At 41.9% G+C, this 21,963-nt stretch overlaps 1 protein-coding gene across 2 annotated transcripts in view; it reads right to left on the bottom strand.

The window, feature by feature from the left end:
- The window catches only part of Msh3 (mutS homolog 3), a 140,650-nt gene that overhangs the window by 69,889 nt on the left and 48,798 nt on the right, over positions 1–21,963 (bottom strand). For both annotated transcript variants that reach the window (XM_038321228.2, XM_038321227.2), the window contains exons 9-12: positions 16,041–16,153; positions 12,231–12,345; positions 3,173–3,257; positions 1,613–1,722 (exon numbers count right to left, since the gene is read on the bottom strand). In XM_038321228.2, the coding sequence (XP_038177156.1) occupies positions 1,613–1,722; positions 3,173–3,257; positions 12,231–12,345; positions 16,041–16,153 (423 nt within the window). The remainder of the gene's footprint in view (positions 1–1,612; positions 1,723–3,172; positions 3,258–12,230; positions 12,346–16,040; positions 16,154–21,963) is intronic.

Here is a 21,963-nt window from a genome sequence, read left to right as displayed (position 1 = left end):
TACCCCCTTTCCTCTGGAAGATGTTCACATTTATCTGAATGTGAAACTAAGGACGACACCCACTTTAGGGGTTTCTTCTCTACCTCATAAATTCCCCACATCTTGCAGATGTTAAAGCAACAGAGTGAATCTGAAGTGATAGGTCATGATCAACAACGTCTCAGCACATGTATGACTGAAGACAGTGAAGTCATCCTCGGGTAACATGGAGCTAATAATACTGTGATGTGAGGCCCAACAGAGAAAGAGATGGCTCAGTGGATGACAGTCCTTGCTGTTCTTACAGAGGACCTGAATTCAGTTTCCAGCACCCATGTCAGCCAGCTCCCAACTGCTTACAGGATTCTAGAGGCCCTTTTCTGGCCTTCATGGACACCTGTTCTCTCTCTCACACACACAGACACAAAAATAAAAATAAAATTTAAAAATTATACAGAGAATTGCAAGGTACAAACAGGCCCTCCCCACCAGGTTCCTGCTATGAGGTCAAAGAGCGCGAGTGGTAGGTAGAATTACTGCTTTCCCATGACAGCACCGCCGAGGCTCCCAGGGACGGACTCGCTGAGCACACACATCACACAAGCAGCTCTGCTCTCACAGCTACACCTCAGTGTGTGGTCAGTCACACTGGTAAGAGTTCAGGACAGGGTGGGGCCTGCTCATGATCTAGTGTCACTACAGGGCTTAGAGCTGCTCATTACTACTATGGGGTATGAGACACCAAGCATGTTTTTGAAGCTTTAAGGCCTGTTCCCTCATTCCGAGGACCCACGCAGGGAGGGGTTTTGAGTATGGAATATTGGCACATAGTAAGAGTCCAAAAACTAAAAGCATACACTCAGTAAACACAACTGAACACCTGCTATGGGGCACAGTTCCAAGAAGGAGTTCCCACATTTACCTTCATAGCTATCATCGGGGAACCTAAGAACTCAGCTCCCCGGTCATAACACAGACCAATCCGATCACAGTTGGCGGGGTAGACACAAGCATTGCAATGGAGATCCCAGAACATTCTCATCTGCAGAGACAGGGACACTGCTAGTGGAGGCACTGGATCCAGTGTCTTCCCAGAAGGACCTTCACTACTTCACTACTACTGCCAACTCTACTTCCAGAAATACTTGGATTTTACCAGAAAAACTGGCCCTGCTTTATCTCGAGCCCTCAACACTTACGCTCATGAGAGCTTTACCAGCAATGCCGTGTAGTTCCCTCCACAAAGCCAACTCTGATCACAACCCCACTGGACTAAGATAACTCTCTCCAGCTAGCAGCGTCTAAGCCTCACCTTCGAAATCCTCCACAGAATGCACTAGCCATTGCGCTCCCTTCTGGCAGTACGTCCTTACATTGCTGCTGCCAAACCAACTAAACTATCCCCAGCAATGCCCATGGCTTCTGATCTGCAAGCAGGCTTGCTCTTGACTGGTGTGGGGATGGGGCTGGCTCTGTGTATTATCAGACAGTCCACTGTCAGTTATGAAATACAATTCTCTCAAATTTAAGATGGTGAGCTCGTTAGCCATGGTAACAACTTTAGTTTCAAAGCTAATATACTTTCAATTTTATGTTCACAGTTTAAACACACACACAAAGAAAATCCTTTCACCTGAATTTAAGCAATGGTTGGGTCACCCACGTCTTTAACTTCCTTCTCCCAAACGAGGTTTTAGTGTGGTCTAAAACCCAAAGTAAACTCCCTCTGGTCCTCATATCGGTCTGAAAAAGATGAGAACACAAGTTTTCTTCAATTATAGATTACAATATAATACAGTATATTTATGTTGCTGCTTACATGCCCTGGCTAGTCCACCTATTCCAGCTGGTTTTCAGTGTTGTGATTGAACAGAGGGCTTTTTGCATGCCAGGTAACTGTTCCACAACTAAGCATCCTCAGCCCTCTTGATTTTAAATATTGCAGATGCCCAGTACACATGCTACTCATAAGAAGTGCTCTCTAGTGTGAGGAAGGACCTCACCTGTTCACACAAGAGAAAATATAAATATATCCTATTTAATCAGAAGAGAATTTGAAGCTTTGGGTTAACTGTGAGTAGATTATTCTGAGGCCTCTGTTGATGAGGCCACAGGTAGACTGCAGAGGTAAGTAGAGGCCATTAGTTCTCCACTTCTGTCTGTTAGAACCCACACCTTGACCTGGAAGGGGCTCTAAGACACAGCTGGATGGCAGACGACTCCGCCTTAGGAACTGGATTTGGGAATTGACTCTAATAGATCACCTGAGATAAGACAGAAACAAGGAGAAAGGAGGGCTGTGTCCACAGGCTCTGTAGGGAACTCCTCCAGCCGTGGGACAATCTCTCACCCTGCTTCCTGTTCCCTCTCCAGAGCTGCTGTGCAGGGCCAGCGAGAGGCATCTACAACAATTCAGGGGTCACAGCATCTCCACCACAGAAGGGAGACAGACAAAAATGGTCCTCAAGAAAAAAGAGCTAGACTGCACAGGAAGATGAGGAAATGATAAGAATCCAACTCAAGAATCAAAAAATAAACCAGTATTTACATGGGCGTAGTAGTGAGTACTTGGAAGAGCTTGAAAACACTTCACGTAGAAAATTTTCCACTCCTTCTCCAAGTGATCTAGAATTAAGTGTTTTATTTTATCTGGAATTACATTTTATTTCTTTATAATTTTGTTAGAACACTAGTTTATATTCCAGTTTTCCTAGTAAGAATATAGAAATGAAAGCAATAACCTGAATGTTTCCATTATGGTCTTAATTTATTGAGAAAGGGCAAGTAGGTAATGATGTCATGATGGGAGCTTATGAGAAGGGATCCTAAGCATCTTAAAGTCAAGCAGAGTATCACAACAGCTTGTTTCATATGCAAATAATGGAATAAGAGGGCAGACAGTAACAAGAAGTTAAATGTGTGTAGGAAAAACATTTGCCAATTGGATAAAGACAAGCACTTCATATTAATTTTCAAAGACAGAACCCATTCTAAGAAATATGTGCTATAGAAATAGCAGGATGCTATGTCCTTCAATTACTAAAAACAATAGCCCTACAGGCTGCCCACCCCATGTGGTGCTACAGTCAAGTGACACCCAGGTGATAGATAGACAGCCCGCTGCCTGGCTCCCACTTCCCTTATTCACTTCCTGCAAATCGTTTTAATCAACCAGCCTGCCTGTCATCCTGACCTGATTCTGTAGGATTTCCAGATTCCTTAACGTTGTTCCATTAAGTCTCATAAATTCCATTCCACTTGACAGCTGCTTAAAATTCCTGAAAAAGATGAAATGTAACAAGTCCACAGGTGAGCACACACATCTTAAAGAATTGCAGGATACTGTCTTCCACGGATGCCACTGCTGTGACACCAAAGTCAAGAACACGAAGGGAAGGGGAGGGGACAGCGTTTCATGTTTGTTCACATCTCCAGGAACAGAAAGAGACTTTTATCACTGGCAGAAGACACGGTGGCTTCTTCAAGCAAAACTATGCAATTAGCCACAAAAATCTGTCAACACACCTAAGACCTCCCTTATTCTCTAGCATGAGATCATCTTAAACTCTTTTACCCACATTTTAATGTGTACAACAAATGTTACTTACTCTATAATTAACAATACATATTAACGTGGGCAATGTTTACTGAGTGTAAAACAGAAAGAAGCAAAAGTCATTTTTTAAAACACAGTTAAAGGATTCTTACACTCCTTATGTTCCTGAAAGTACCAAAAAAACCTAATAATTTCAAATTAGCCTTGATAACTGATTTTCTTTTTTCTTTTCTTTTTTTATTCTTTCCTTTCTCTGTAGCTTTGGTGCCTGTCCTAGCTCTGGAGACCAGGCTGGCCTCGAACACACAGAGATCCAACTACCTCTGCCTTTGGAGTACTGGGATTGAAGGCATGTGCCACCACCGCCCAGCCTTGATAACCGATTTTAAAACACGTGTACAATTCTAATCCACACAGAGAAGTATTAATCAACACACTACTAATACAATTTCCCTTATCAGCTAACCCAGCAGCTTTAGAACTCACCATGCCAGCTTGCTCTGCTTGTTTTTGTATCAGTTTCACTATGTAGCCCAACCTGGGCTTAAATTTGTGATCTTTGCCTTTGTCGCCCAAGTACTGTGATGACAAACATGTGCCCCACACCTCACTACCGTAATGCTGAGTCATTAAGCTACACAGAGGGCGTGTGTCCATGTTTACACCACATCCTAACCTCACTTCTGGGGGGAAATAAACTCCAATTTCCCAAGCCACCCAGGAATGCAGAGAATGGTTCTACCAAAGCCAAGAGCCCTGGGAAAGAAAACTGACCTACTGCATATTAGGAGCAATTTACCTATGGGAGGTTTACTCTACCTTTCAAAGGATGAGAACTCACTATTGATTAGAGGACAACAATCCTAAAGCTGACAGCACATGTGTGTAGCCTTTTCTCCCTCCTCATGGCAGTTAATTTTCTTGAAATACAGTAATTTGGATTGCAACTACACCATCCTTAATGGACCTAAACTCCTTGGAGGCAAGATTACCAGATTAGCCCACTTATCTTCCGCTACCACAGGGTAGGGAACCACAGTTGCTTAGTGAATGTCCCCACCTTCCTAAAGGAAAGCTGCTTAGGTTTGATCCCTTTGAGTCCGAAAGCCCCCGAAATGTCTGAAGCCCCCAAGCATAGCTATAAACCATAAAACATCACTGACAGGAAGAATCAATTAGGTAGTGTTCGACTGTATAGTTAACAGGTGTTAATGCAAATTCACAGTCAAAGATCCAAATCAGAAGGGCTGGCAGCCTGATTCTGCATTGGTGCCTAACCAGCTACTCATCTGTTTAGAAATGGAACCAGCCGTGATGCTTCCTGCCCCAGCAGGCTTCACTAACTACATCCTAGCACTGATCAGTTAATATGTGGTGCCCTAATTAGACACAGATCCTTAATAGGTGCTTAGTTACTACCCTAGTCATGTGGATTGCTATAACAAAACACCTTAGGCTTGGAAATCTGTAAACAAGAGAAGTTTACTGCTCACAGTTCTGGGGCCTGCAAGTTAAAGACCATGGATCTAACGAATCTAGAGTCTGCAAAGGTCTGTTAACACCTCACAGTGCAGCTGGGGTCCACAAGCCTCTTTTATAAAATCACTAAATGGCATCTTCACTTCCTGAGTGCCTCCCCTGTCAACAACACCACACTGATAAGGAAGAGATTGGTAATTCGAATCTGAGGTTACGGAGTTGGCATAAGAAAGACTACAAAAGAAGCTATAATGCAGCATCTCAGGTTGTTCCATCACTCAACACAAATGAAAATGTATGGAAGATTGAAAAATATTCCTCAGCCGCCCACACCCTCATATGATCAACATAATAATCCCACGAACACAAAGTCTATATCCCGAGAGATGAGATCTGAGGTTTAGGAGTCTAGAAGCGTCCTCTGGTCCACTAGCTATCCTGACCTTAACAGTGAAATGCTGCTCCTACCAGGAAAGTAACGTGTTGTCAGAAAACAAAAAAAGTAAAAGAACCAGAAATTTGTAGAGCTTTCTGATACCTACCTACAATGAAGTATCTAGGAATGTGGCGGAATTTGGTTGGACAAGGAATCAGTAAGTGGGCTTGGAGGCTACATCTGCATATAACTACTGGAGTCTTTTAATACCAACAGTATGAGAAAAGATGAACCACCAAATGGCTGTTTTAGTTCACAATGCCAAATCCTTCTATCCCAATATTGATGTGTTTTGTTTGGTTGGCCATGGGCTTTTTGTTGCTGTTTTTCTTTTTGTTGTAATTGAAGAAGAAATTTAAATTTCAAACTGGATGCACTAAAAAAGTGTTTCATTAAGCCAACATCTCTACTGACTTAAGATAACAACCAGTGGCAATCCTCAACCGAACTGATTCCTAAAGCATGAAAATACAGCATTAAGGACTGGCTGTGCTCTGGAAATTTCTCAAATTTGGGGGTGGAAAGAATTCTGGGGTGGAGCTTGACTATTTCTTCCAAACACAAAAGAAATTTCCTTCTTGCCACTGCCTGTTTCCAGGGGGAAATTCTATATATTTTGAAGATTTTATCTGCTAGCATCCTCGGGTACTCAACAGTATATCATATATAATCACTGGTCTAAAATATTCAAGCAATTCTGAATTATTTATACTCACAGAAGATGCCAAAGTATGTGTGCTTCAATATGAGCCTCATAAGCAATATCTAACCAGAGTTCATGCTGTGTGAATCTGGACAGAAATGTTATGAGCCATATGGGAAAAGACTTCATTAATATTTCAGCAACAAAAAATATACAGGGTGTTCTCTGTCCTCGAGTTTTATAAGAGGGGAAAAATAACATTGGCAAAACTTGCTGAGGTGATGTGAGGGGTTTTATTACTCTTACTCTATTTTCTGGGGAGGAAAAAAGAAGCCCATCTTTTTGAAGAGTAGTCAAAATGCGTACCTTACCTGAACGGTCAACCAACTACAGAGAGTCGATTCAAATACTATTTTAACAGAAATAAAAATCAAAACCCTCTCCTGTGACACACCTGAAAGAGCGGAGGATCTCTATGGTTCTTGGGGTGAATGGACTCACCACTGACCTGACTTTGGGCCACCTAGTAATCTGTGAATTGTGAGACTGTATGGGAGAATAAAACCTCAGCTTCACTGCACTTTCGCCTCTACTTGATTCAAACTAAGCAAACAACTAACGCTAACATTTCCTTGATGCTACCAGGAAACCCATTAAAGAGGGAAGCAAAGGCAGATCCCTAGTGCAGTGCCAGAGCCACCTACCAGGTTCAGTGAGGACGTCCAGAGAGTGGGGAAAATCCATTGCCAGCTAGACATCACGTACAGGATTAATAACCAGAATGTACAGAGTATTGAGAAAACAAAACCCAGTCAATAAGAGTGGGGGTTAGATGTAAACAGGGATCTCAAAAGAAGGGAAAAAATAGCTAAGAAATACCTGTTAAAGTGGTCAACATGCTTAGCAATCAGGGCAATGTAAATTAAAACTAATTCGAGATTTCACCATACCCCAGTGAAAATGGCAAAGATTAAGAAAACAAATGGTTGCAAAGGCTGACGGTGTAGAACACTCCCCTGTCCCCTGTTGGTGGAGGGCAAACAGCTACAGTCACCATGAAAGCATGGACTTTGATGCTGACTGCACTGAGCTTATGGGTCACTGGGGAGCTGACGGTGTTCTCTGCCAGTTCATGAATACGGGGTGCTAGTCCACTTATTTGGGTGCTCTTTAATTCTCTTCAACAATTTTTATAGTTTTCAGGAACTAAAACTTTGATTTTTGTTACATTCACTCTTACTCTACTTGAAGTTCTAACCAAATAAATCCTAATAAGAGCTACCAAAAATGGAAAGAAAAAAATACATTCCAACTATAAGAAAGTCAGTTCCTTCAGAATTTCAGAATGTAGCAGTTCCCTAATTCTGTCATAACGATGTGGGCAGTTTTCCATCACTGGGACAAAACGTCGGTGCCGACTGTTTGTGTGGAAGATTGGCTTTGGCTCACAGTTTCAGAGGCATGACAGTCACATGGCTCCATGACATTTGGAGCTGCATCCAGACACTACTGCAGGACTAGGAAACAATGACAGAGTCAAGAGGAAGGATCCCAATATCCTCTTCAGGGGTGCATCCCGGATACTCTCCCTCCACTGAGCCCTTTCTCACGAAGGTTCCATCGCCACCCAATAATATGGACTTGGGATCTGACTCTTAAAACATGTGCTGTTGGGCACATTCCGCACCTAAACTACAGCAAAACTCTCTAGCATTACTGTCTCTGTGCACTGCTATGAGGACTAGCTCTAGAACAAACCTACTTAAATTATCAGAACAATCCTGTAACTTCAAAAATTGTATTATTTGACAAAACTTGTGCTTATAAACAATTCCTAAGATGTGGGTTTAGGGTTTTTTTTTTTTATGCCACCTAAAACTCTGCTGTAAAGACATAGCAACCTTTCATTGAGTGCAAATTAGGGTCTCTATGATACACAGCAATTTCTGTGAAAGCCTTTGCTAAACAAAGCAAAGCCCAATTTAATTTTTGCCTGACAGCATAGCTCTTGAAGAGACAGTCCACAAGTTCAGCAACATCAGACTGTAACATGACTATTTTCCCAAAGCATAAAGTCTAAGAATTACACTTTCAGAACTGCCGTCCAAGGGAAGCTGCTTGCCACATATGGACCCCACAACTGCACTTCATATTCAAGCAGAACAGTACCAGTCCGGTCACCATCTTTATGTGTGCATCTTGGTTTCCAAGACATTTCAGCAACTGTGAGTCAAGTCTACCTTGAGCTAAGCAATGACTTCCTTTTCTCATTAACTGTCTTTACTGTCTGCCTACAAAGGGCTGTTGGGGGTGTACACAAGGGAGGGCCTGTCACTTTGAAGCTTTTATATCTTTCTTGTCTTTGGTGGTATGGAATCACTGAAAAGGCAAACAGTTAGAGGTGCACCAAGTCACTACTAGAGCTCCTGATCATTTCACAAAGGCGCCTTCAAGTACAGACAGAGAAAATGCCACACTTCCACATGCATGCAAAGGAAAAACTTAGCTCCGCTCAATTTAATCAAAAGATCCACGATATAATTCAAATGAAGTTTTTCAAAGTTTAGTACACAGAGAAAGTTCATGTCTATTACTTAGAGCTACTGTTCCTCTAACTAAATACAAGAGGGCATCCCCTTTCATCTAGTCCTAAACACCCAGAGCCTGGTTTACAACAGAAACTTCCTCATCCAGTGTCTGCTTCATTCACAGGCTCCTGCTGGGCAAAAGTCAGAAGGCCAGTGCCTTCTCACCCTTTCTCCAAGGTCAGTCACATAACTGAATCTATTTAATAAGTCTCTCTTTGGAGCTTAAAGTAGAGTCCAATGAGATACAATCCTAGGCCTCTAACCTTAAAAATATAACTTTGCAGTTTCACTAAAACATGGAATGGATAATCTTGTCAGGCTGCCTGGACTGTTAGGACATAGAGAGCCCCTTGTGGGTGTTTGCAATGGTTTCCAAAGACCAGGAGGCCAGGGAAGCTCTGGCCTCATGAGCAGACTAACCCTGGATGTGCTCATAGTGTAATGCATTACTAGAGGGTGTGAAGGGAGGGAGCTGGGCTGCGTGAGGCTGTAAGTCCCAGTGCCAGACATGAACTACTCCAGTACACCCTTCCCACCATGACAAATTAACACCTTTCAGGTATGTTAGGCACAATGATGAAAAGTTATTATTGCACATATAGAGAATAATCTATGCACAGATTTAAAAATCCCACTACACTACCTCCTCTGCCAAGCCTTGTTTTCCTTTCTTCTCCATTGGGGAAGGGATGGGAATCACTGCTCTGAAATTGCTCATCATCCCCATCCACTTCTCACTACTTTCCTTAAATATGTTCTGTTAGAAGCGTCTAACTTTATATGATAAAATGTGTGACTCTTTTTATCAGCCTGATCTTTGGCTTGATGATGGTTTATTTTATTAAAACACACACCAAAAGCAGCACAAAATTCCCAAGGAACCTGCTCTTCCTCCATTCTCCACAGCAACCTTGAACACCACCATTCCCTTAGTATAAACTTCAGGTAATGCTATTTCACTGAGTTAGCTCCTCCCTGCTCCACCACCTTTGCAGAATGGGAAGGAGCTTGCTCATGCAAGATGTATAACAGTGATTCTCGACAGAGACACCAACAAGCTGGTCAAGGTGCAAATACAGAAAGGCAAGAGAATTTCCAACGCCATCTTTGCACCACTGGTTATGAAGATGGTGTTTTCCTGCTTCTCCTGCCATAAGTTGGGAAGAAACTCCTTTTGTGTCTCTGACTTCTAACATCTGGACAATGCCAGTGATATGATGGCGTCAATACATATGTGATGTGGGATTCCCCTCTGTATGCTGTGAATATGTTTTATTACTATTGGTTAATAGAGAAGCTGCTTTGGCCTATGACAGGGCAGAATAGAGCTAGGCAGGAAAACTAAACTGAATGCAGGGAGAAAGAAAGCAGAGTCAGGCAGACGCCATGTAGCTGCCTAAGGAAGGAGATGCCGTACAGTTACCAAAGGAGACAGACACTGAAAACTTACTGGTAGGCCACATCCTCAAGGTGATACACAGATTAATAGAAATGGGTAAATTTAAAATGTAAAATTTAGTTAATAAGAAGCCTGAGGTAATAGGCCAAACAGTATTGTAATTAATAAAGTTTCAGTGTGATTATTTGGGTCTGGGCGGCCAGGAAATGAACGAGCAATCTCCTCTTACACATGTGTTAAACAATTTAATTAATTAATATTAACCAGTAAATACTGAAGACACAAATTGATATCTGCCCTCAAGACCTGCTTCTCAGTCTGGGGGTGCAGCTGGGTGTAGAGCACTTGCTTGACTTGTGAGAGGCACTGGACTCTACCTCCAGCACCGAGAGGAAATACCCCAATAGGAGAGCTACTTCTGAGTGCTATAGACTACTTTAGTGCCCAAGTCACAGCCCAAATGATCCAACTATTCCTAATTGTCCTAAATTTAATAGTGCCCTAAGTTGTGTGTCTGAACTTCCTGCAAACTGAAAATACATATGGCCCTCTATTTTTAAGAAAACATTTAATTCACTTGTAGAGTGATCAAAACAAATCATCAAGTTGAGATGCAAAACTGGTCACTCAGCTCTAGAAAATTCATTAATTCTTAGAGAACCAAGAGCAATTCCAGAAAAGAGTCAAGACATGTGCTGACCTGCTCAACAACACATTCTAGGATTGGATTTCTCTGTTTTCCCTTTTAGCCCTGCCCTTCTCATACTGCGTTTTACATTTTCAAATAAGTCATCTCTACCAAGTCCTTGTCTCAGCTTAAGAAAATACTAGCTTAGTACAGAACACTAAATTTAACCACAAACCTTCACATTTTATGGCCAGCCAGTAAAACTTGAAGCCTTTCAGAACAGATTGCTTTCCTATTTGAAAATATAAGGTTCCATGCTCTGTTCTGGTTCACCCCTCAGGGAAGGTAAGAGTCACAGCCAAGTGTTAGTGCTAGTGTTTCAGGACCCTCTTCTAGCTTGGTTAAGGAAGCTTCAAAGTTCCCAAAGAGAACAAGGGACATTCCTAACATCCTTGGAAAGTGTAAATCAAGCTAATTATTTGAACTGGCGTATTTTTAATAAGGTAAATATTAAATCAAAAACAAGATGGTTTTGCTTAGAACATCAATTAGCAAGTTTGAAATTTCTAAAATCTACAAACTTGATCACTCTCATGAAAATCTCTAAAATAACAGCTGGCCACTTTATCTCCAACTTTTAATTAACTAAAACCAAGAATAAGAAAAGAATATTTCTTGGAGCTATTTAAATTTTTTTCTTTTATTCTTTTCAAGTTTATGCATTGTGGTATACAGGTATGTATGAAGTTTGCATGTGTGTGGATGTGCATGCAGTTGAGCGTGCACATGGATGTACACATTCGCATCGGTTCTGAGAACATGAACTCCTGGTCCAGTTGCCTGAGAAGCAAGTGCCTAAACTCTGAGGTGTGTCCCCAGGCTCCAGGAAAGGTGAAAATTTATTCATCCTTTGTAATACTAGTTCTTACTCTGGTCAGAAGTAGTTTTATAGAGAGAATAACATATCACATATCTATAACAAACACAATTTGACAGTATAATAACTATCTTTATTATTCCAGCAACAGTACAAGGTAGTTCATCCTTGCACTCCAGTGATAAGCCTGAGTATAATCCCTACTAAGGTAGCTTGAATGAAAAATGGCCCCCATAGGCTCATATATTTGAATGCTTAGTCACCAGGGATTAGAAGGGTTAGGAGGTGTGGCCTTGTTGGAGGAAGTGTGTCACTGGAGGGTGGACTTTGAGGTTTCACTAGACCCCAGCATCTCTCTCTGCCTGCTACTTGTGGATCAGGATGTAAAGTTCTCAGATACTTCTCCAGCACCATGCCTACCTGTATATTGCCATGCTCCCCTCCATGATGAAAGGGACTAACCCTATAAAACTGTAAGAAAGCCCCCAATTAAATGCTTTCTTTGATAAGAGTCACCTTGATCATGGTGCCTTTTCACAGTGATAGAACAGCAACCAAGACCTTACCAAATGTGTCATACAAAATTTGTACAATAATTCTCCTCCCATATTTTTTTTTTTTTTTTGATTTTGAGACATTACTTACTCTGGTTTGGATAGTATCTTTTCCAGGTTAAAATCCTTGAGGTATCTTATTATGGCAGCCAAGGAGCAGATCACAGGCTTCTCCAAGTTAATGACACCAGAGAAACTCTGAGAGCCTAAAAACAGAATAAGCATCCTCAGTATTATTACTACCAATAAAAATACATTAAGTAAATTTCATCTATAAAAATGATAATTTATATCATGCATACTAGGCTTGTATTTTGAAACCAAACTGTGATTACAAATAAATAAGTTGTGGTGTGGGCAAAAAAAAGACAGTTCTTGATAGACTAAATCATTTTTGCAAATAATATACTTTTTTCAAATCAGAAAAAAACATTTAAATACTTTCACTATAAATAATCTGAACTACATGCCATGATGTGCATATAAGAAGGAAAATTGACAAACATTTGCAATAGGAAAACAACTACAATCAACCCAAATAAACATCCATAGGGCAAGGATGAAATAAGTTTTGTTAAATCCAGATTATGATATGCCTCCTTTGAGAGAATACTGACAGTGAATACACATCACTACAGGCGTGGGAGAGACGGGTGCAGCTTCCCATCCAGTCACCTGCTCCACCCTCACTATCGAGTATACTTAATACAACCAAAGGAATTCTTTTTAGCATGGATAAGAGATCATTAGACATCTTCACTCAAAATAGCCCAACACCCACCAACTCAGCAATAGCTATCATCAAGTCTGAAACCACCAGGCCCTACGGGATCTCTCTTCCATCTTCTAATGATAAGCTCTCTCTTCCTCCTCTTCCTCTCGGCTACCCCGTCCAGTGTGCAGACTCTTGCTCTCCCCTACCCCCTCCAGCACTGTGTCCTGTGAGCTCTTTTGTGCTCACGGTTGCCTCTGTGAGCAACACTACTGCTCTGTCTGGATGGCTTTCCCTCCCAACTCCTCATTCTCTGTCCACGTCGCTGTCACACAGCGTCTCAGCAAGGCTCTCCTCTGCTATCCCATAAAAAAGTCTACCTTACTTTCTGCTTAGCATTTACAGCCACATAACAAGCTAACTATGAATGTTACACAGACATAAATAGGTTTATTCATAAGACAATTCTTACGGATGATACTATTGTGGAATATTAATTTAGGGTGTGTTACATTTGTTTATTCTGAAATACTTGTTTAATGATGCAAAGACATGTTCCATTTGTTTGACTAAATAAAATTAACCTGCAGTCAGGAGGCTGAGTCAGCAACTGGCTGAGGGAAGTGGTAGGAAAGAACCAGGTGTAGCTAGGGTTCTTAAGTGGGGGTGGAGCAGAAGGAGGGCTAGTTCTGGGGGAGACAGGAACTAGACGAGGAGGTTAGCTACTTGCTATTTAGTCTCTCCAAACAAACAGAATTTCACCTTAGCCTTTGAATCCTGTGTTCTACAAAGGGATAGAGATCTAGATAAAATTCTTTTAATGGCAGTGATAGAGTCCGTGCCTAAGGGAATGGAATTCCAGCCTGGCCACAGCCAGTGAGGTGGAACCTCTACTAGTATAGTAGCTTCAGAATTGCAACTGCCTTTTAGGACAGCATTGCTTAAGAGGCAGCTACTGAATTTAATGAAAAACACCATGATATCAAACTGTCAATGATCACCCCTTCATAGACAAGTGACAAAGGCAGGAACTTCTCCATGTTTCTTTATACACAACTGTGTTGTCTGACATTTTTTACAGAAATTAATAGGTATTACAACATGCCCTTTGTAGTGATGCAACGCTTTATCACTTAACTAAAGGTGTTCATAAACCTAGGGCAGTAGTTGTCAACCTGTGGGTCATGACCTCTTTGGAAGTCAAACAACCCTTTCACAGGGGTCACCTAAGACAATCAGCAAATACAGGTATTTACACTTCGACTCCTAACATCAGCAAATCACAGTGGTGAAGAAGCAGTGAAATAAGGCTGGGCACAACACAAGGAGCTGTGCTAAAGGTCTCGGCAGTAGAGAGGCTGAGAGCCACTGACCCGGACAACACTGACCTCGACAACACAAGGAGCTGTGCTAAAGGTCTCGGCAGTAGAGAGGCTGAGAGCCACTGACCTGGACAACACTGACCTCGACAACACAAGGAGCTGTGCTAAAGGTCTCGGCAGTAGAGAGGCTGAGAGCCACTGACCCGGACAACACAAGGAGCTGTGCTAAAGGTCTCGGCAGTAGAAAGGCTGAGAGCCACTGACCTGGACAACACTGACCTCGACAACACAAGGAGCTGTGCTAAAGGTCTCGGCAGTAGAGAGGCTGAGAGCCACTGATCTGGACAACACTGACCTCGACAACACAAGGAGCTGTACTAAAGGTCTCGGCAGTAGAAAGGCTGAGAGCCACTGACCTGGACAACACTGACCTCGACAACACAAGGAGCTGTACTAAAGGTCTCGGCAGTAGAAAGGCTGAGAGCCACTGACCTGGAGTGTAAAAATTGAAGAGCAGCCTTCTCCTTCAACTGAGAACTTACTTTAACCTGCTAGTTCCACTTTCCTGGAAACAAGAGTGTTAGGAGATAGCTCGGTCTCCAATAAAAATGATCTGAAGTCAGTGCACTACATCTGACTTAGAAAGGAATATACTTAAATCCAGAGTGTTGGCCTTCCCTGCGTGCAATGACTCTTACAGTCTAGCAAGTGCCTTACAGAGCTTCATCAAAAGATTCCTGACGCACATGGATCTTCTAAACCAGGAAACCCATACCCACAGATGAGCCTCTGTCCCTCACATATGGCCCACTGGAGCCATGGACTTCCATGAGCATGCCTCACACCAAGAGGACACGTGCCTCGTAGGCAGGCTCCTTTCCATCCCACAACCTTCCTCTAAGTCAATCTGAGGCTCAGAAAGGATTGTGGTGTCTTATATGTTTAATGAAACCTAAGATGAACCCTTGATTCTAGTTCATACTGCTTTCAGAAGTGAAATACGGTCTCAGACATTCATTAAATTTGATTTAAAGGCATATGAAACTAGACAATGATACCCTGGTGGTGGGGAAATGACAAGACAGTAAGGCTTAAGCAGGGGCTAGCGACAGGGCTAATGACAAGTGTTCTACAGTGTGTGGCAAGGACAGGTTTCCTCCCTGTAGGGTATAATGGGGGTGGAGAGAGGGCAACTCCGGCCTAAGAGAACAAGAAGTCCCTTTTCACCTTGCCAAGCCTGCAACTGAAGCTAACACAACCTAGACTGACAGGAACAAAATCATACCCTACTATATGACAGCAAATGTCACTTAAACATGTAATGGTCACCCCACATATGGGGTCTGGTCACTAATGTGCTGGCACTGTAATTCTGGTAACCACCCTTTCAAATTGCTAAGTTTCATCACAATATTTATAAAACTGCAAATTATGTAAAGCAATGGCATGAGCCATCTTCACTAAAAAGCATTTGTCTAAACCAGCAGGTAACTGAACAAATGGTATCCGCGTGCTACTGGGTTGTTTTTCTTGTTGTGGCTGTTTTGGGGGAGCTGTTTGTTTTTGTTGTTCTTGTTCTTTTCTGCTGAGACAGGGTTTGGCCCACTGAACCAGGCGAGGCTGGCACTAGAAAGACTCCTGCCTCAGCCTCCTCAGTGCTGGGTGGACAGACTTGTGCCAAGCAGGCCCAACTGCAGAGGTATTCCAGATGAGCCCATTGACAGGGGGTCGGGAGGCTGCCCTCAGATGCTCCCACATACTACTAGTCACTTCCCACACATCACTAACCGAAAGCCACGCTCACCTTTACCCACAGCTGGTACCGGTGCAATTAAGGACATATGGCTAACATCAATAAAATACTTACCCCTGCTGTCAGCCACCTCTCGGGCATAAAACTCTGTAACTGCCTGGAAAGCATGGCTGTATTCAAAGTAAGTGTTCTCCATCCTCTCTACTCGAATCCTGTCATACCGCACACTGAAAAGAAATTGAAATCTCAAAGAATTACCCATTATCTTGAATTATCTACATTAAGATATCAGTCTTGAACAATAACAACAAAAGGCAGACTCATTCCTTATTGTCTTTGGCACAAGCTGAGGACCACCTGAAAGCACTCACTTCAAAGTACGTCACCTGCTACTCATCTTCTGGACTGCACACCGAGCACACTAACTGCCCCATATTGACATTAGAGGCAACTGAACTAAAAATACTAAGGTAGAAAATTTAAGAAGCAGTTTAATTTGATCACATGAATTGTTTAGGAATTCTGGCAAACTCAGCGCTGAGCAGCTCATTCTTGGGGAGCACCTCCACCGGGCTGGCTTTGTGCTGAGTCAAGTTCCATCCTAGTCAACTATATAGTCAATTTTCCTCAGGTCAGTATTCACTCCTATGTGACCTTTTAAATGTGAATAAAAGTTTTCACAAATAAACAAAATCCCACAATCCATATTTTTCCTGACTCCCTCTTCATCTTCCCTTTCTCCTATAACTGAATGGCTGCTCTCGCCTCACAGCCCAGGTGGACCCTTCCAGTCTTTACTGTTCACCTGACCGGACACAAACACATACCACAGGCTTATATAATCTGTTCTTCACTGTATTACCAACAAATGATATGCCTCTACACCCATCTTGCTTTCCTAAGCAATATTTCTCTAAATTCTTTCCATATGTCAATGACTTGTCTGTAACTCATTCTTTTGAATGGCGAAAAATATGTCATAGTACTTATTTGTTGCAATTTATTCAAGCACTTCCTCGTTGCTTGCTATTCACTCAGAGTTAACAGTTTGTTATATATTATGTTCAAACCCTTTATTCTGAAATAGTAATATATCAGACACAGCTGTAGCCCCAGTCATTCATCCAGTCACAATTCTCTAGCACATGAGGATACAAACACAGCCATGACTTTAGTGTGCTCTTAGGCCCTGCAGCATGTTGCAGAGGCCTGTGCTTCTAAAATCAGAAGCTGTTTTACTAAATCTGTACCATTTGCTTTGGGACACAACGCTACACTTCTAAGATTTGCACAGGCATACGCTATTTAGTTATATATCTCTATGTACTTCATTAATTCTTATATGTTCTAGTAAAATTGATATTTGTCTTTCAAACACAATTTATTTGAACTTATTTTTGGAGCTAGCATGTGGTAGAAACACAATTTGACTCCATATAACTAACAATCAGATATACTCAGAGAGCATTCCATCCTCTCTGAACAATTCACAACGCTCCTCCGCCACCTGTGTCACATCCCTCTAGGTTTGTGACCTACTTCACTCCACTGATCTTTAGTTCATCTGTATCTCACACTACAGGGCTCTGTTTCTGTGCTGTGTTATCTGGGTAGCCAAGAAACCTATACCTTATTCTCCAAAAGTTCATATGTTCTTGAGCCTCTGATTTTCCTCACAAATTTCCAGTTCATCTTAGCCAGGGAAGTTGTTTGTTTTTACTTCCACTCCCTAATCTTTTACTCTTCGGGGACCAGCCACCAGCTCACAAATAAATCACTCACAGGCAGGCTTATTCTTACTTACAAATGCCCGGCCTTAGCTTGGCTTGTTTCTAGCCAGCTTTTCTAAACTTAAATTATCCCGTCTACCTTTGCCTCTGGGCGTTTTCCTTTTCTTACTTCTGGGTGTCTTACTAGCACTCTTGCTCCGTGGCTAGCTGTGTGGCTGGGTGACTGGCCCCTAGCTTCCTCTCTCCTCCCTTTCTTGCTCCTTCTCCTCTCCCCCAGATTTTTCCTTCTAATTATCCTCTCTGCCTGCCAGCCCTGCCTGTCCTTTCTCCTGTCTCCCTATGGGCCATTCAGCTCTTTATTAAATCATCAGGTGTTTTAGACAGAAAAAGTATCGCAGCTTCACACAGTTAAACAAATGCAGCAAAACAAAAGCAACTCTCTTTGCATAATTAAAATGTTTCATAGAAGAAACAAAAGTAACACACCTTAAAATAATATTCCCCAACAAGCCAATTTCACAAAAATCTTTACTGAGATTTTGACTGAGTAACAATTGATTTACAGAGAAATGTTACCTTCACAGGAATGCTCACTGTTAAAGGTGGTATTTTCTATTTACATCTCTAATATTCAACAAGAGCATGCTATAATTATTTCCAGACTACAAAATCTATAACTATATAGATTAATATTCTAATATTAATACCTCTAATATTCAACAATAGCATGCTATAATTATATCCAGGGGGTTCTACATTCCGTTTGCTCTGCTCACTCCCAGTACATACACATGATATGGAGTTCAGCATCAGGAATTCTTTTGCACACTAAAGTCAGACACATTAAGTCAGAGTGGCTGACATAGAGAAACAAGGCAACAGGAAGGAATAGCGTCAGCTGCTCCAGAGCCTGTCTGGGCTAGGAACCCAGTGGTATAAGACTAGAGAGCTGTTTACAAAGCCAGAGTAGGACCCTGCATCATGATGCACTAGAGAGTCTCTTGGTTTTCTGCTTTTGCTCTTTGTGTAACCCTTCTTTGTCTCTCCATGAAACTTAAGGGAATTCTTGAAATAATCCTCTGCACAAGCTACAGGAAGCTTCTACTTTTCTGTCTATAATGGAATTTCTTCTGAATAGTGAAATTCTAAGGTCTGGTTTGAAAGTTCCACTACAAAGACCAGTTAAACAACAGCCTGACACTGAATACAATCTGCTGAACAGAAGAGGTAAAATCCTAGAAGGAAACTCAGTATGGAGAAAGAGACAGCTTATTTATACTCATTGCTACACCACAAAATAACCACGAACATAAAATCTCTTATGTGGACATATGGCATATATGGCATATCACTCAGGTTCTTATTCTCAGTTCATAATCTAAAACAATAGACAACAATGCACTAGACATCAATGAAAGGTACAGAGAAGACACACACCCAATACTTGTAGAAATAGACAAACCATTTTACAAATTCAGGAAATCATTGTAATAATTTTATTACTTTTCTTAATCAAAAATATAACTGGAAAATTTTTTTTTAAAAAAATAGTCTTTAAAAAACACAGCTTTGTAAGAAAAAAAACCTCACACACCATTTTTACATCTCTTCAAACACTGCTATGAAAACAGAGAACAGAATGGCCAAAACCTACAAATGATATACTATAGCTGCAAGCTACCTTTAAGAATTCCAAATGCAAGCTAGTGGGATGAGCAGCAATAAGATTCATGTGCTATTTGCAGGCATGTGGTAAAGAGACAGAAACACCAAGGTATCAGGGACCAAAGAGCAAGCACACTCACTGCAAAATTGTTGAAGCCCATGTTGCTCCAAACAGAAAATTATCTTCCTTAACCGGACTGGTACGGAGATGCAAGGAATAATCAGACACAACTTACACGGTCATCATCGAAGGGCATCTCAGGGTCTTTTCTCCTCATGATCTCCTGACGGTCCCCCATGTTTATTCTCCAATTTATATACCATCACATCAATTGAGGGGGAGGGGGGAATACATTAGGCTGTCTCCTAGGTAACCAGGTGAATGGCCTTTTGTCACGTTCGCATTTACCTGTATGCTAGCTGTCCCGTAGGCCTGAATTAGCATCTCTATAAGATATCCTCCAAATTACAAAGGAAAGGAGCACCAAACATCCTGATCTTTGTTAGGCAGAGACAGCTTGTCTGTAGAGCTACTTGACCCCCTTAGATTGGGCCTATGGCTTTTGTGCCTTGTAGCCACACCATACAGAAATATGGGCCTACACAAAATGTAACAAGAGGTGAGTAGGTAAAAGCACGGTGACAGCGGTCCAACCAACCGACTGGGAGCACGGGTGACAGCGGTCCAGCCAACCGACTGGGAGCACGGGTGACAGCGGTCCAGCCAACTGACCCGGAGCACGGGAGAGAACAGTACAGCCAACTGACCGGGAGCACGGGAGAGAACAGTACAGCCAACTGACCGGGAGCATGGGAGAGAGCAGTACAGCCAACTGACCGGGTGCACGGGAGAGAGCAGTACAGCCAACTGACCAGGAGCATGGGAGAGAGCAGTACAGCCAACTGACCGGGAGCACACATGGTCTGCTGTAAGGTGTGGAGGGACCAGAAACTGTGAACTGACAAAACTGTCAAAGTACTTGGTGAGAAGAGGTTTTATGTGTGTGCAAGTACACATGTATGTTTGTGCATGTGCCTGTGGCAAACTGAGGTCACCCTCAAGCATCCTTCCTCAGGAATGCTGCCCACATTATTTTTGAGGTGAGGTCTCTCTTCGGTTGGGGCTTAACCCACTAAGTTAAGCCGGCTGGCCAGCAAGCTGGGGCCCACCTGTCTCTGCCTCCCCAGTGCTAGGATAGCAAGCAGAGACCACATCGAGCTCTTTAAACTGGGATCAAACTTGAGTCCTCACTTTACCAATGGAGACTCTCCCCAGTCACCAAGGTGCTCCTTGGAAACAAGATCTCACTCTGCAGAGATGCTCTCATTAACAGAATAATCCCAAGTGAGTAGACAAGAGATAAGAGTCAAAGTAATAAAGAAAGGACACGGCAGGAACAATGCACAGCAAAGTCACTGTGCTAAGTCAGACACAAAACCAACGACAACACAGTGTAAAATTCCCTGTGTGCAAAATTCTAGCAAGACCAAAATCGACAAAGAATTAGTAATCACTGGGGCCAATGGTGGGGACAACTTCAAAGAGACTTGAGATATTCGACTCGATGTGAGCACGGGACGACCACAGTCCGTACTCTGTATTTAAAGAAAGTAAATTGTGCTATTTCTAATGATACCTTAAGATACAAACAAACTGCAACAGTCAAGCTAAGAAAGCTCCTATCTATAATTCTCTCCTAAGAGATCAGGAAAAAAATATATATATATATAATATATATATATATAGTAACAGAAAAGAATCAAGGTCAATTTCTACCCAAGTTATTGTAAGAAAAAAAAAGCTGAACAATATATATGCAAATAATAGCAGAATCTCAGCTATAACAAGTCAAATGTCCATAAAATGTAGAAAGACTGGAACTTAATATTTAAAGGTAAGCTTAAAAAAAAACGAACAAGAAACCATGATGTTTTTGTTTTTGTTTTTGAGACATAGTCTCACTATTGTTGCCCTGATATTTGTTACATAACCCAGGCTGGCCTAAAACTACTATTTATCCTCCTGCCTCAGCCTTCCTAGTGCTGGAATAACAAGCTGGGTGGAAAAAAAAAATCCCTCAGTAATGTACTGCCAGAACCAGGATGATTAAAACAGAAAGAATAGTAACTAGTCTCAGAGGTGAAAGATGCTAGGATGAACAGGTCCTGCAGATAACACACGCGGGTAGAAAATAAAAACCAAGGACCAACTCAAAATGAAAGGAAGCAACTATTTAAAGTACTGAAAAACACAACAAATCCAGAAATAGAGGGAGGTGATCTAACTATGTACAAAAGTGCTCCCAAGATGCAACACTGAAGCTCCACTACCCGGAACTTACTAGAAATGTAAAATCTGACAGCTTGGTGGCAACACTTTGGTGAACCATGAGTTCAAGGTCATCCTCAGCTAAATGAAATTTCATCTCAAAAAGAAAAACAAACATACAAACATGCACTCAGGCATCACCAAAGCAGTGTATCGCAGAACAGGGCATAAACATTAGAAAAGCTTAAATCCAGACTTTGACAAAAACACTTTAAAAAGTGAAATTAGTTTTTCACTGGTGAGTGTCATGGAATATTTATTCGTTTAGGCAAAGATGCTCTACATTTGTTTATGCTGCATTTGCTTGACTGTA

The sequence above is a fragment of the Arvicola amphibius genome, chromosome 3 (genome assembly GCF_903992535.2).
Source record: "Arvicola amphibius chromosome 3, mArvAmp1.2, whole genome shotgun sequence".
Lineage (NCBI taxonomy): Eukaryota > Metazoa > Chordata > Mammalia > Rodentia > Cricetidae > Arvicola > Arvicola amphibius.
The sequence above is the reverse complement of the archived record's forward strand: the minus strand, read 5'-3'. Positions and strand labels throughout refer to the sequence as shown.